Source organism: Excalfactoria chinensis, chromosome 2 (genome assembly GCF_039878825.1).
Source record: "Excalfactoria chinensis isolate bCotChi1 chromosome 2, bCotChi1.hap2, whole genome shotgun sequence".
NCBI lineage: Eukaryota > Metazoa > Chordata > Aves > Galliformes > Phasianidae > Excalfactoria > Excalfactoria chinensis.
In genome coordinates, this window is record NC_092826.1 from 126,853,316 (window position 1) to 126,867,749 (window position 14,434).

Consider the following 14,434-nt stretch of genomic DNA (forward strand, 5'->3'; position numbering starts at 1 on the left):
TTATTTGCAGCCTTGTTATCCTTCTGAAAGCTCCCTCAGGAACCACACAGCTTTCACTCTTAACAGTGTGCGAGAGCACACACTGCAAGCACGGCCCGGACCGTCAGGGGCCAATCCTTTCTGCTCTCACTTTCATTGCCTTCATAATGAAGCACGTCCAGAAAAAGGACTCAGATTTACCTGGCAATATTACTGCCAAAGCTCACAGATGTAGAAGGGAAACCAAAGGCTGAGCACAACAACTGGCCAAGCAGTGCCTGCGGTGGCCCTGGGGCCGTAGGGGACCGGCGATTAAAAGCCCTACGTGTTGGTGTAGAGCTGACCGGCCGCTCCGGCAGTGTGGATGCGGGCAGCTGGCTGTCACACTGCAGCTCAGACTTTTTCCTTCCCGTCTGCAATCCCGATCTGGTTGCTTTTTTCACCCATTCCCGACACGGTCAGGCCTCTCTCTCCCCTCCGACAGGCCCGGCGCCATCCCGTCACCCCGCACATCACCCCCACGCCCAGCCGCCCCCTCGCACAGCCGCACGTACACAACCCGCTTGGCCCCATCCCCCACCCCGCGGCCAACTCCAGCTCGGCTCCCTCCGATCTGCGCATGCGCCGACAGCAGGGCGGCGGGGGGGTTGTTTTCCTCCTCTTCCCCCGCCGCCGGCACAGCTGCGGCGCATGCGCGGGGCAGCCTGCGAGGGGGCGAGTGCAAAGGGGCGGCGGGGCGCGCAGGCGCAAGCGGTGCGGCCGCAGCCTGGGTAGGGAGCGTCTGTCGGTCGGGGCCGGGCAGGGCCGGGCGCGCCGACGGGATGGACGAGGACGTGTTGACCACGCTGAAGATTCTCATTATCGGCGAGAGCGGCGTCGGCAAGTCCAGGTGAGGGGCACCGTCTCCGGCGGCCTCTCAGCGGCGGCGCGGGGCAGCGGTCGGCCCGGCCTAGGCCCCCGCGGCGCCGCGTTGGACACTCCGCCCCCACCTCCGCCTCTGCGCGGCCTGGGCGCGGCCTGCCCGGCGTTGGGGGGGGGCTTCTCAGCCCCTGCGGGCCGGGCGAGCTCGGGCTGCCGGCCTCGTCTTCTGGTGATCCGCCCTGGGGGAGAGCGGTGGTGCTGCCTGAGCCGGGCAGAGGCGCGGCCGAGCCCTGCGGGCCCTGACACGGGGACTTGGGCCTCCTGGTGCCCTCTGAGCCTTCGTCGGCAGATGGTGTGCTTACTCATCTTCGTGTTGCTTTGGGGTCCGTTCTTACGTGTGCATGTAGTCGCACACGGGTCCTAGTGCTGACAAAGGGGGCAGGGGCACATAAAGTACATATCGAAGTCAGTCTGCTGCTGACTCTTCTGTTGACGTTATACTGGGGTGCTTTCCCAAGCCCCGTTTCTCATTGCTATTGCATCTTTTGTCTAAACTCCCTTCTTTTGTCTTTAATTTTTTTTTCCCCGTATTTTTTTTGATGGTGCCATAGACTTCAATAAAATAAGTGATTTATGAGTGTAGGTCATCTGGGAACAAAACACACTTCTTATGTTGATTATTGTTATTTTCTTTTGTTATGTGTATAAGCTCAATCTCATACCATGGCCCTGAGTAACCTGTAAATTGCTAATAGGAGAAAAAACAACAACCAACACCCTATTATAAATCTGTTAGCCACTCCTTGGAGTTAGCTGCTGAATCAACAACCCAGTGTGGTAGGCCTCTTATGACAGACGTGTCTTGAGATTCTCTCAACTAAAAGAAATCTACTCTTTTGTATGTGGCTGTGTGACACACAGTGCACACGAGTGCATAAACAGGCATTCAGAAATTGATTTCTTCAAAACAAGAAATAGCCGTCCCTTGGCTTGAATGTTTTGGATGCTGAACTTGGGTTGTTCTCACGTAGCACGTGGTTGCAGTCCTGACTTCTCATCCAAATGCTGCTGTACACCTGGACACTGTAACAGCGCTGTGCTTTGTAGAAGACATCTCTATATGAAATAATGGCAAAATGAGAGATTGGCTGAGTTTAACTCTCCAGGCTTACAAACTGATGTTTTTATTCCAGTAGCAATATGAAGGTTCCATATTTTGCCTCCTTTAAGCGGAATTGGCTCTAGTTGTCCCTAAAATAGCTGCTCTTAAATAGCATCTCCCAAAAAGTAAACAAGGCTTTGTTTTGTTTCCCTAGCCTGGAAATGAACAGAAGCTGTCGGTCATAGCCAGCAGCTGTCTGCCACATGGCGAGATTTACTCACCACAGATGAATAAGGTTACTGACTTAAAAAGAAAAAGAAATAGTATACTAAGAAACTTTGTCTTGCCAAAATATTTACATTTGGTACAAGTGCTGTGGCTTATGGGTACTTCTAGCAAGGACCCTACTACTATAATGTGGGAGTAAATTTTGCTTGCATCTGGTTTATTGGTAGCAAACAGCTGTGGGTGGGGAGAAATGCTGTGTATGTTAAAGCTGTCATATACAGAAAGGATACGAAACTGTAAAATGATTTGGAGTAATTTCTGCTGTTCAGTGTCTGTGTCTCTTTGTAATGGATGCACGCCTAATTCCAGGAATTATTTCTTAGGTAAAAAGCTGACTTGGAATTTTCTTGCTAAGTTTACAGAAATACTCTGTGAGATAACACAAAACTGAAAGAATCTTACGGTCATACTGAGTTCTGAGAAAAGAGGAACACGAGCAGATCACCTGACTGTTCAGGCAACTGATCTGCCAGCTTGAGTGGCACTTCTTTCAGAGACATACTCTGTACTGAGTGTATAGAAAAGGGCTGGGCTCTTCTGACACATCATGGCTACTGTATTATTTTGTTTTCTTCTTTGTTTTGTATTGCAGGGTAAGGATGGAAAAATGAGATGTATTTTTCTTCAGCTTTGTAATCTTACTATTTCTTTTAGATTTATAGGCTTTTGACAAGCTGTGGATATGCTGCAATAACTCTTTTTTCCCTTTTCCTATTCCCATCAGCCTTCTGCTGCGGTTCACAGATGATACATTTGACCCAGAACTTGCAGCCACAATTGGTAAGTATGTGCTGATGCTACCTGAGAAAAATTCACACCAGCTGTAGAATAAAACAGCAGTTTGTTTAGACTTGCCAAAGCAGCAGCAAAGTTCAGTCATATCTGTTATTCTGTCAGGAAAGAATGATGTGGACACAGTTTAGCATGTAGCAGTAATTGGTGTCTTGTCTGTACTGGGATGTAGTTGTCCCCTGTGTGGTAAAATATAACCTTGCCTAGGAAAACAGATGGTAAATGTCACCCTTGGTGAAGGTGTAAGTCGTAGTGGGAAGTTCTGATTTAACAGTCTGCCAATCTTTTCTAGCATTTCAGGCTAAATTGGAATTGTAACAAGCACTGTTATGTCTCCTACTGAATTATTTGCAAAGTAGTTGTGAAGGTGTTTGGGTAGTCCAGGATTTGTGAGTAATATGATATTTGGGTAGCTTGAGAGTTAAAAATACTTTGGAAGCTACTAGAGGATGTCAGCTTTTGCAGCTTGGACAATACTGGAGTGTACTGGGCAGTGTGTAGCGTCTGCTTTTCCCATACAGGGGAGAAACCACATGTGTTTTGTTTTCTTTTTCTAGTTAATAATCAGTTCCTTGACAGCAAATACTATTGAAAAATATTGAAGGGAGCCATGAAACTGGAGTTGGGGAACAAAGGATCGTGGCTGTGTTGGTATGATGCCTACCAACAGCAGAGTTAATAGTGTTTGTGCAAAGCACTGCAGGAATGCAGGATATCTTATGTAGATTGTTACATTGTGTTTTTTGAAGTCTATTGTGCTTCTTTTGATGGCCAGCTGTGCCACAATAATAACTGAAGTAATGAAAAAGTAGCTTTTCTGTACTGTATTTCTATTCTAAGACTTTTCTTACTTCCTCTGCAGAGTTCTGGCTGAGGACTCTGATTAGGAACAGCCAAATTCAAGGGGAAAAAAACAAATCTAGCTTAACTTTGTCTGTTTGTTTAGTAAGTCTTCAATAATGTTAATAAGGTACAGTAGCACTTCTCCTGTGGAGCATTGAGAAATGCAGTGATAGTGACTTCAAGGCAAGAAAAGGCTTAATAAATAGTATTGCTTCTGTGTGGCTTCTGCTGGTTGTGACTGCCACGTGGGAATTGCTGCCCTAAGCATATGAAGGTTGGAGAATGATCATATGCAAAGGCAGTGCGCAGGCACGTGTCACTAAGTACTGCTGAGGCTTTCCTAGTAACGTTGTATAACTTCCTGAGTAGGTGTCAGGGGTGTTTTTTTCCCTGCTGGTATTACTGGTGCAGTACTGCCCAGTTACAACAGCATGCTGACCTCCTCAGAAGTGCAGGGATTGTGGCTTTATTCTGAAGATTTTAAAACTTGAGAAAGAACTGAAATCTACTTATCAATGGAGATGTTTTCAGAGTACCCCGAATTTAACTTCATATATCTGCCTAAAAGGGCAATGACAGCATTTCAGAGTTGGTATTGAACTTGTAAATGATAGCTTTCATGTGCCAGCAAGCGTGAATACAGTGCTTCATCTCCAAAAGAACAATCTTAATTTGTCCCAGAAAGGACAAAACGCTCATTTAAGCTGCTTCTGCTTTCTTTGACAAGTGTAGGCCATGAGAAAATAATTGCTGGGTTGTGCATTGAGGATGCTCGTTAATTTGCTTGTTTGAAATAAAACCAATAAAACTTCAGGTAGCGTTGTGCCGCTGCTTTCATCTTCAGTTGTCTGACTCACAAATCAGCATCTTATTGGTTTGGACCTAAATATATTGAGAGCACGTGCTGTGGTTTGTGATGTTTGATTGCTGGGTAATAAGAAGCACAAATTTCCATGAGCAAATGAAACTTCATTACAAGAAAAGTTAGTCATGACATACATTAATGTTATCGCTGTCAGACCATGTAAAATATCAGTTTCTGTATTGTTGAAGGGCTGCAGGGAGCTCATCCCAGAGCCTTTTCTTCTCTGGGCTGAACAAGCGCAGCTCCCGCAGCCTGTCATTGCAGAGGATGTCCTCCAGCCCTCTGAGCATCCTCATGGCCCCCCTTCCATGTCTCTGTTGTGCTGAGTGCCCCAGGCCTGGGTGCAGTGCTGCCCACAGACCCTCATGAGGGCAGAGCAAAGTGGGGAAAAATCTAGAGTAGATGCTGAAAGATCCTGATGTGATTCCTTCTCTTTGGGATTTGTCACACTGCACAGCAGCAGTTAAAGTTCTGTAGCATGTTGTGCAGAGCATTTGTGGGATAGCAAATTCCTATGGACTTTTTTCCCCTATTTAAGTGAAAAGGGAACAGAATCTGGGTTGTACTTATTTTTTTTTCTTTGAAGCAGCTAAGCTGTGGCATCTCCATTCTTCTGATGAATGTATTCCTGGGAGGCAGCCTTTCAGCTCTTAGGACAGACTGTGTTTGTAGAGATGAAGTATTAGGGGATGAATTCTTAGAGAATTGTTTACTGCTGCAGGACAAATCCTAGATGCAAAATACCGGGGTTTGCAAGATGGTGAGACGCCAAAACATTTTGTGAATCTGTACTTGGATCTTTTCTTGGGCTGATTCACTTTGAGTTTGAGTTTGGTCCTTTCTCTTGGGACTGCAGAGCACCGTGCGTTTCCAAAACGTGGGGGTAGACTACAGAATGTTATCTTTCAGTGTCATCTGCTTACTGACTGCTGAATTGGGTGAGGCGTCTTTGGCTTCTACTTAGAATAAGAAGTGAAGAGAGAATACTGGGTTAAGGCTTGGCTGTAGCAAGGCTGGTCTCTTCCCTGTTGAGACAAAAGGAAAAGTGATCTTTGTGTCTTGCACAAACCTACTGCTACTGGGTCCAATATAAACTTCAAACCCATTTGTTTGCAGGGTTTTAGTGGCTTCAGTAGCTTCTGCAGGACTAACCATGTCTTATTCTTCCTAGCAGATCACTGTCCTCATGTTCTTTTGAGGCAAGCTTGTCGCAGGGCTTCATCTCATGGGTCAGACTGTACCCTGCTATTCTATGTAGTCCTCACTGCTTTTTGCCCGTCTCCTCTTGCTTTCTCTTTGTATGAGAGATTCTAGATAAACTTGAAATGCAATCCTTATTTCATAAGTGAAGCAATGTATTGCATACATCTCTCTTAGCTTTGTGGCCTTCCTTGCACTTGGAGTCCTGCAGCTGCCGGATGCCTGGCTTCTCAGTTACCTTTAACACAGATAACACACTCCAGCTGACTGCACTTGGTACAAATACGGTATGGCATGGTGGGCTAAGAGCGGCAGCAGCATGAGGGGGCAGAACTATTTCTTGCAGACTGTAGGTCTGTAGTCTGTTGGTGTGTAGTGCTGGCTCTCTTTGGCTTGGGCAGTATGTGCCGCCACACATGAGTACAGTATAGGACCATGCTCCCTTGGTTTTGGCTGCCTCCTGCAGCGTGGCAAAAAGCACTGTCAGCTTTCTGGTGTCAGGGTGAGAAATGTCAACTCATCTTGTAAGCTTAGAACTGACACTTGTCACAGAATTTCACTGCATCATGTACGGAACATAAGTGCACTGCTTGTGCTCTTTGACAAACAATTTTCTAGAGGCCTAAAGTTTTCTTCTTGCTCTCTTATGCCATTTAAATAAAAATATCTCCTTGTCTTGCTTTTATAGAATATTTGATGTGTCTTAATCACTTGAAAAGATACCTTTTAGTGTGCTTTTTTCTTTTAGCAATCAGTCTATAATACATGAGGCTTATTCACTATTTTAGCTTCTTAACTTAAAATCCGCACAAGCAGTTTATATATATAAACATTACCTTCTGATTTTAAGCTTATCAGCAAGGCTCACTTAAAGGTGCACATGCACTTTCCATTAACTGAAAATTGCAGGACAGGTTTGACATTTGGTCTGTGAAGTTAATGGCAGCACAGTAATCTGGCTTTGAAACACAGCTGATGCTCTAGGGGAAAAAAGTCCTTGAAACTACTTTGATGTGCTTTGGATTTATGTGCAGTATCTGATGGACTCATAACACCTACAGCTGTAGATTTTAGTATCAGATTGGTGGGTAAATCTGTACTGTGAGCAGTCAGATGTTCTAGCTGAGCAATGGTGATTTTCACAGTTTGGGGGAAGAAATACAGCATTGCTGTGGAGGAGGAGATTCTGTTAGTGTAAAAGTTACTGCTGAATGCCAAAAAATTGTTGGGACTGGATGTTCTTTAGGACCGAGTTGTGGCAACCTGCTATCAAAGCAGCCTGCTGTGAACTAAGTTCTAAGAACTGGTGTTGAAAAGGTGAAAAGCTAGTGGTGGTACTTCTATTCTGCAAACCTAACTGTACAATAATGTGCCATGCTTGTGCATGGCGTAAAGCTTTATATTACTGCTTAGTTGGGGATTAAGAGTCTTTGCCTCTGGAAAATGACTTTGTTATACTTCATTTCAGGGCTACTGGCTGATGAGGGGGGGCAGGAGAAGGGGGTGAGCAAAATGAAGTATAACTGTACCCGACCTCTCCCTCACTTGTATTGCTATAGCCTTTAACTTTGTCCTCCTGCTGCTGTGTAGCTTTCCTTGGGGAAGTGACAGGCTCTTAGTTCCCATGTATTTTTATTTTTATTTTTTTTAAAAAAAAGAAGAGAGAAAAAAGAAAATCCTGATATTGAAGCTGATTATTCTTGTTGACAGTAGAGATGTTACCATGATGTCTGTCTGTGTCTTTCTTGTTGTGTGCAGTTCTTGTGTGTTCCTAATGCTGTTGGAATCCTTATAAGAGACATACTGCATTTTCAAATAACCTGGAGCTTATTTGATGTGCTCATTAGAGCAATTAGTGTCATCTGACATTATTTCTCATAGGATAGATGTCATGTATTAGATCAGTCCCTGTCTATGCCAGTCTGCCTCTGGCTGACCATGCTGATGGGACTTGGTCAGGTTGTTAGAGATGAGCTTATTTTCTCTGTTTCACTGCCTTGCTACAGCTTCCTTGTTGGTTTTGAAAGGATGTTGAGAACAGTGATGTGCACAAGGACGTGTCTTTGAGTAATGATTTGAAAGCTGACCCATTTGAATTAAAACTAGAATGCTTGGTATGGGAAGTGTACATTAATGTTGGAAAATTATTTTTCCCCCTCATTTCCATATTTGAGATAATGGTCTGAGATGTCATTAGGTTTTTACAAAAGCCCTTCAATAAAAACCTTATTAACTTTGATAGCAAGGTGTGGAAGTAACCAGTAGAACTTACTACTGCTGTCCAAATACAACCTGTTTTTTGAGTTTGATTTTTTTTTTTCTTGTTTTCCATTTCCAAAATGTGGATTATATATTTGAAGGTGTAACATATTTTTTTTCTTTTCCAGGTGTAGACTTCAAGGTGAAAACTATTTCAGTTGATGGAAACAAAGCTAAACTAGCAATATGGGTAAGTCTTGCCTTGTTTTTAATGTAGAGCTTTGTTTTGGGAAAGGTGATGGCTTGTATGATACAAAATTGTATTAAATCATTTTATGTTAAATAGAATGGTAATTGGGAGGAGTTGGGGGTTTTAGTACCTAGAGTTGCTTACGTTTTTGATATGTGAAGTCTGCAGCATGTATACTGCTCCAATAAATAAAATCATACTCTGAACTTCGGCAAGGAATCAGCACTTTTAATAGCTGATGGGCTTTTCTTGTTCACTTTGCTAAGCTGCTGACGCTTCAAATTTGAGGATGTGAAGCTGAACTTATTTAAAACATACGGGCTTCTTCCAGCTCTGTCATGGGATGTCAAATTGCATTTACCCCGGGTCATTGGACTGAGGTGTTAGAAGCGAGGAAGATGCCTCTACCACAGATCTTAATGCTTGTTATAAAATCTTAGTGTTACAGCTGTGTTTCTGGCTGGCTGATGCCCTGCTAGAACAAATGCTACAGCAGAAATAATCTAATTGTTCTCTAATCCAGTTATTCGCTGCACTTAAGAGTTTAAATGTCTCAGAGTTAATGTGGGTGAAACAACACAAGTAGTTGTAAATTCAGATTGTTGCATATGCTAAATTACTTTGAGTCATAAGTTGTGTATTCTGTTGGATACTTAAGAGCTAAAATCGATTCTGCTCAAATTCTGAATAACAGAACTTTCTGGATGGCTTTTTAGGATACTGCGGGTCAGGAGCGGTTCAGAACACTAACACCCAGCTACTATAGAGGCGCACAGGGTGTTATTCTAGGTAAGTACAGCTTTGCATGCAAATTTGAATAAATTTCTCATGCATTGGAGTACCAACCCACCTCACCTTTTTATACTATCTAATTGATGTTGAAAGTTTTTGTACCTGTGTATGGAACAGCTCCTGTGCTAAAAGATACTGAGTTTTATGTCTGGCTTCTGTATAGACTGTCTCATTGGTCTGAGAAACATGGATTGTGCGTGAGTTTAAAATCTGCTGCTTCTTAAAGGGATATCTTAGAGCTCTTGAAAGCTTTCATGACTGGAGGGATTCTTGACTAAACTGTTCAGTTATTGTCTCCAGTCCAACTGATTAAGTTGGAATAACCTGTCATGATGTTTCCTGGTAGGTTTTGTTTTGTAGGTACTGTTTTCCAAGTTCCATTATATTCCCAATATAGGAAGACACTGTCAAAGCATGTTTTAAGTTCCTTAGCTGTTGCCACTGAACATAATACTTAGTATTGAAAGCCTTAAGAGTAAGCAAGTGCTATTTGGATCTAGAAAGTTCTGTTGGGATTAACCCTCTGACTTTTAAAAATAATCCTCTACTAGTTCTTTGTTGAATGGCTTTTTAGAGATCAGACTGTTCTTGCAAGTGTAACTTGGTTTGAGTGAAACCAGCTGTTAATACTTATCTACATATGGAGTGGAGACTGAAGGAAAAAGATTTTTCAGAGTTTGAAACAGTCATTATTAGGTAGTCACTGGCTATTGAAATTTAGATCTAAGAAGTGTAACTGTTAGTGTGGCTTATTACTTGTACCACGTATAGAATGCTAAGTAAAACGGAATGCTGCCGTGCTGAGGATTTAGTTGTCAGTTTACTTTTTTAGCTAAAAATGAGGAGTGACTGAAGAAATTGTGGCTGTTTGGTCTAGGGGAGGCTGAAGGGAGACCTCATTAATCCTACAGCTACCTGAAGGGAGGCTGCAGCATGGAGGATGTTGGTCTCAGGTGACTTTGAATGCAAGGAAGCAGTCTCAAATAATGCTGGGGGATGTGGTTAGATTGGATATTAAGAAGAATTTATTCACAGAAAGGGTGATAAATGGGCTGCCCAGGTTAGTGGTGGAGTCCCCAGCCCTGGAAGTACTTCAAATATGTGGGCATGGCATTATGGCATGTAGTTTAGTGGTGGTGATGATTTCGAAGGTCTTTTTCCAACCCAGATGATTCTACAATTCTGTGAGCAATGCAGCAGTGCAGTATAAGTAACGCTCTTAGCAATCACAAGTGAGATGGTCAGTGCAGAAGGTCATGACATCCTCTAGGTGTATCTTCTGTAATGATGTAAGTGTCCTGTATCTGTGGTTTGCAAACACAGAATTCTTTGAAGAATAGTAGTCTCTATCCTGTAAACCAGGATGTCAAAACGTAACTGAATCTTAGAGTTGCTCTGCATACAAATAATCAATAATTGGAGCTGGTGCATGAAGTGTAAACTGGACTCCTTGCGGTTTCATTGGTTTTCTAGTTAAAAAAAACATAATTTTTGCTCCTGTTCTAATGTAGGGTGTCTTTCTTGGAACAATACTGTGAAATAACATTGCTTATATCTTTCAGTTTATGATGTTACAAGAAGAGATACTTTTGTCAAGCTGGATAACTGGTTAAACGAACTGGAAACGTACTGCACAAGGAATGACATAGTGAAAATGCTGGTTGGAAACAAGATTGATAAGGTAAACTTGGTTCAACTGCAATGAATGTTCTGCTAGTGTACTTTGCTAATAATACATATTAATACTGTCTTGCAGGAAAACCGTGAAGTTGACAGAAACGAAGGTCTCAAATTTGCAAGAAAACATTCCATGTTGTTCATAGGTACGTTACAGATACTTGCAGAGATTTTACTTGAGTTTTTGTTACATGATGGAAGGTACCGCTTCTGTGAGACTGAATTTTTATACAAATTAGCAATGTTTCTCAGCTGCAGTAGGTGCAAAGATAAGTTAACACCCATCTTCTTTAAATCTGTCTCTAAATGTGTGCAGTGGTCTAGCTTAACTGTGAGCTGTACTTGAAAGCTCAGTAAGAATTAAGGGTGGAATGCAGGATTGGCTGTAGTTTGACAAAAACTGTTTTTGCTTTGAGGTTCTGCCTAATTGCTTATAATTGTTAGGTTTTTTCCCTTTTAGTCCAGACCTGCTTGCAGAGTTACAAACAGAAGCAAAATGAATCAGGGAAAACTGGTACTCTGGTACTAATAGCCAATTTTCAGTATAGCAAAATAGCTGGTACTTGACAAACCTGCAGTAGAACTATAATGTAAAAAGAAGTGGGAATATAGTTAGCTTGTAAATGGTGGGTTGGATGGAATAGTGACCCTCCCGATTGGAGGAAAAATGTTGGTCTTATTTTGCTGTGAATGAGATGGGCTTAAAATTAAATTGATTCTTTATGCACGAGTTTGTTAATCCTTTCATGTAAGGATCAGCCAGAAGTAATTAATAGGATGACTCAAGTAACAAAGCAGTTCAGTGACACGCTCTGTGTTCCTCTATCTTCTGGGCATGGATGTGTTCCTCATCTGTAACTAATAACACATTTTTGCCTAGTTTTTGCAGCGTTTTTGGCTTTAGAGTCAGGTGTGGAAATGGAAGAAGCTCAGAACTGAGGTGCAAGCTGTTAAGTGCAAGGAATATAAAAGGAAGGAAGCATGAAACAATATATGTGTGTTTGTGTGTGAGCAAGTATCTGTGTTACTGTGCAGAAGAACAGGGCAAGCCTTAATGGGCTGAACAGTTACGAGTGGTTTCTGTTTGCTCTCAGAATATACCCAGTGAGCAGTGTTTTCTGTTTTTGATGAAAGAGATTCCTGAATGAGATTATCAAGAACTCTGCTCAATGCAGAAGAAATGAGAGCCTTGTTCAGTTTTTAACAGAATGGTTTTAGCACGGAGGCTGACCCAGAAACATGCAGTATGGAGTCCTTCCCTTCTAATGATAGTAGTACTGCAGTTCTGGCAGCAGGCAAATTTTCCAGTCTTTCTTTTTACTGAACTGCTTTCCACAGCAAAAATACACTGTAAGTCTCCATATATTCTAGTGACATTCAACCCAAAAGCTCTCTTAATAAAGCAGCAACTAGTGGAACAAAAAATCTGCATTCCTGCTGATTCTGATGCTGCTGCATGTTGTAGAATGTGTTGTAGAAGTTGTAAATCTAGGTGACAGGTTAAGACTTTTCTGAAAGTAGCACTAAACAAATTATTGGAAGCTATGCTAACATTGGACTTCTTGTATCGCTTTTCCAGAGGCAAGTGCAAAAACATGCGATGGTGTACAGTGTGCCTTTGAAGAACTTGTTGAAAAAATCATTCAGACTCCTGGACTGTGGGAGAGTGAGAGCCAAAACAAAGGTGTAAAATTATCAAACAAGGAAGAAGGACATGGAGGAGGCGCATGTGGTGGATATTGTTCTATGTTATAAACTTTGGGAGGCTTATTCTTTGCATATTTAAACAGATAGTGACATCTTTCTGTAAAATAAATCCATTAAATGCTATTTTTAGGGACCTTGCAGTTTGCACATACTTGTTTTGTATCATGGCAGTGAACACTTGTAGGAAAGATGTTCTGCAGCTTTCCCAGTTTGAGAATGTTATGGTAAGCATGCCCAATTTGCCATCTTCAGGTTTTTATACAGTAGCATAAATAATGTGCAGGAACAAATGCACTAAAAGTTTTATGACTGTATACATCCATCATGTAAGTATTCTAAACAAATCCATCTAACACATGCACATTACTACATTGTCTGCTTTCTGTCTCATTTTTAAATACTCTCGAAATTACAGAACTATGTAATGTACACAGACCTTGAAAACAGTGTAAGCTATAAATGTTACATTTCATCTCTTCTAGTGGATGCTTTTTTGATATTAATAAAAACAACACTATTACACAGTTCTTAGATAAATGCTGAATTTTTATTTCAGCTGAGCTGTTCAAAATGCAAATTGGCACAGGCCATAATTATTATCAGCACCTTCTGGAAGAGATGCCTTGAAAGCTTCCTTTGCAAAGTTTGAGGATGCCCTTTTTTCTTTTTAATCATCACTTCAGTCAATGGCTTAACTGGAGTTTTAATCCTGTGATATTTATATATTAAATTTGTGGTACTCTTGCACTCTAGGTTTTTATGATGCATTCTACTCTAGGCCTGCTGTAGGAAGTCTTCATTTTGGCAAGGAGTCTAAATGACATCTATGTTCTTCCATTGTGAATCAGTTTGCCACTTTTCAGTACAGATGCCTCATTTACTTTAATGTTTATACCTATCTCAAACCGTAGCTCACTATGGCTGTGAAGATCTGTATTATGTCTGCTTTGTGTGGCTACCTGTTTGGAAATATAACTTCCTCTCACAGACACTAAATGAGAAGCTCTGGGGCTACTGTATGGAAAATACTATTACAATGAGTAACTTGAATTAACTGTATCAAAGCCAATGGTTTGTTTCAGAAGACTTGTATAGACTAATAAATTTTTTTTTTCCACAGTATTCAACTTTTCTAACCTCTTTCTATTGTAGAGTTGTATATTTTCTAGCGCACGTGATTTAAACAAGGTCATTTCTTACAGAGAAATTATTTCTGATTTGTGAAGGACAAGACAAGGATGCTGTGTTGATTTTTATTTTTTTAATATCACTATAGTGCAATCAGTAACTGAACTCTTGGGCAACTTCTTGTAAATATAGTGAATGACTGCCTTTTCTTACTGCAAGGTTTTGTGTACATGTCAGCGTACATGATCTGTATTTTGCAGCAGATCTTGGCTGCTTCTGTTAAAATACACTATTCTTCACATGGAAACTGCTTTCTATTCTGTTTTACACTTGCTTGAAGACAATATCAAACTTTGGAGACTTAACCACGCTAGTTGTTTTTACCAAGTATTGTATCTATAGTATCGTTGATGTAGTAGGATAATTTAAATATGTAAATGTAATTGTTATTAAATACACATACATATTATATCGAAGTGTTAGATTTGTATTACTGTTTCATGATGCAGAATGTGGGCTGAGCAAATCTTACTGTTTGTGTTGAGGTTGCTGGTTCTTGTTTTGAGTAGGTTAGTATCAGTAGAGACCTGTGGAAGCATTAAAGCTCTGAGTAACTTATTTTGGTATAATTTCACTAATAATGAGCAAACATTGCAATGCAGTCAGAGGCCTGCAGTACTTCCTTACCTGTTTTTCCGTCTGGTCTGGGTGCGTCTTTATATCAGGAAGGGACTTAACTTTTAGTTTGTGT

The 14,434-nt window shown here is 41.5% G+C and overlaps 1 protein-coding gene across 1 annotated transcript; it reads left to right on the forward strand.

The window, feature by feature from the left end:
* The first annotated feature begins 683 nt into the window (after positions 1 to 683).
* Positions 684 to 14,152, forward strand: RAB18 (RAB18, member RAS oncogene family). Its single transcript, XM_072329880.1, has 7 exons — positions 684 to 868; positions 2,955 to 3,010; positions 8,318 to 8,379; positions 9,096 to 9,168; positions 10,734 to 10,852; positions 10,928 to 10,994; positions 12,428 to 14,152. Exons 1-7 carry the CDS (start codon positions 801 to 803, stop codon positions 12,601 to 12,603), a joined length of 621 nt encoding a protein of 206 aa, XP_072185981.1. The 5' UTR covers positions 684 to 800; the 3' UTR covers positions 12,604 to 14,152.
* Positions 14,153 to 14,434: the final 282 nt, after the last annotated feature.

Coding starts and splice junctions, on each gene's coding strand:
- RAB18 (XM_072329880.1), top strand. CDS start 801: ATGGACGAGGACGTGTTGACCACGCTGAAGATTCTCATTATCGGCGAG. Junction 3,011..8,317: donor AGAACTTGCAGCCACAATTG/GTAAGTATGTGC, acceptor TTTCTTTTCCAG/GTGTAGACTTCAAGGTGAAA. Junction 9,169..10,733: donor CGCACAGGGTGTTATTCTAG/GTAAGTACAGCT, acceptor TATATCTTTCAG/TTTATGATGTTACAAGAAGA.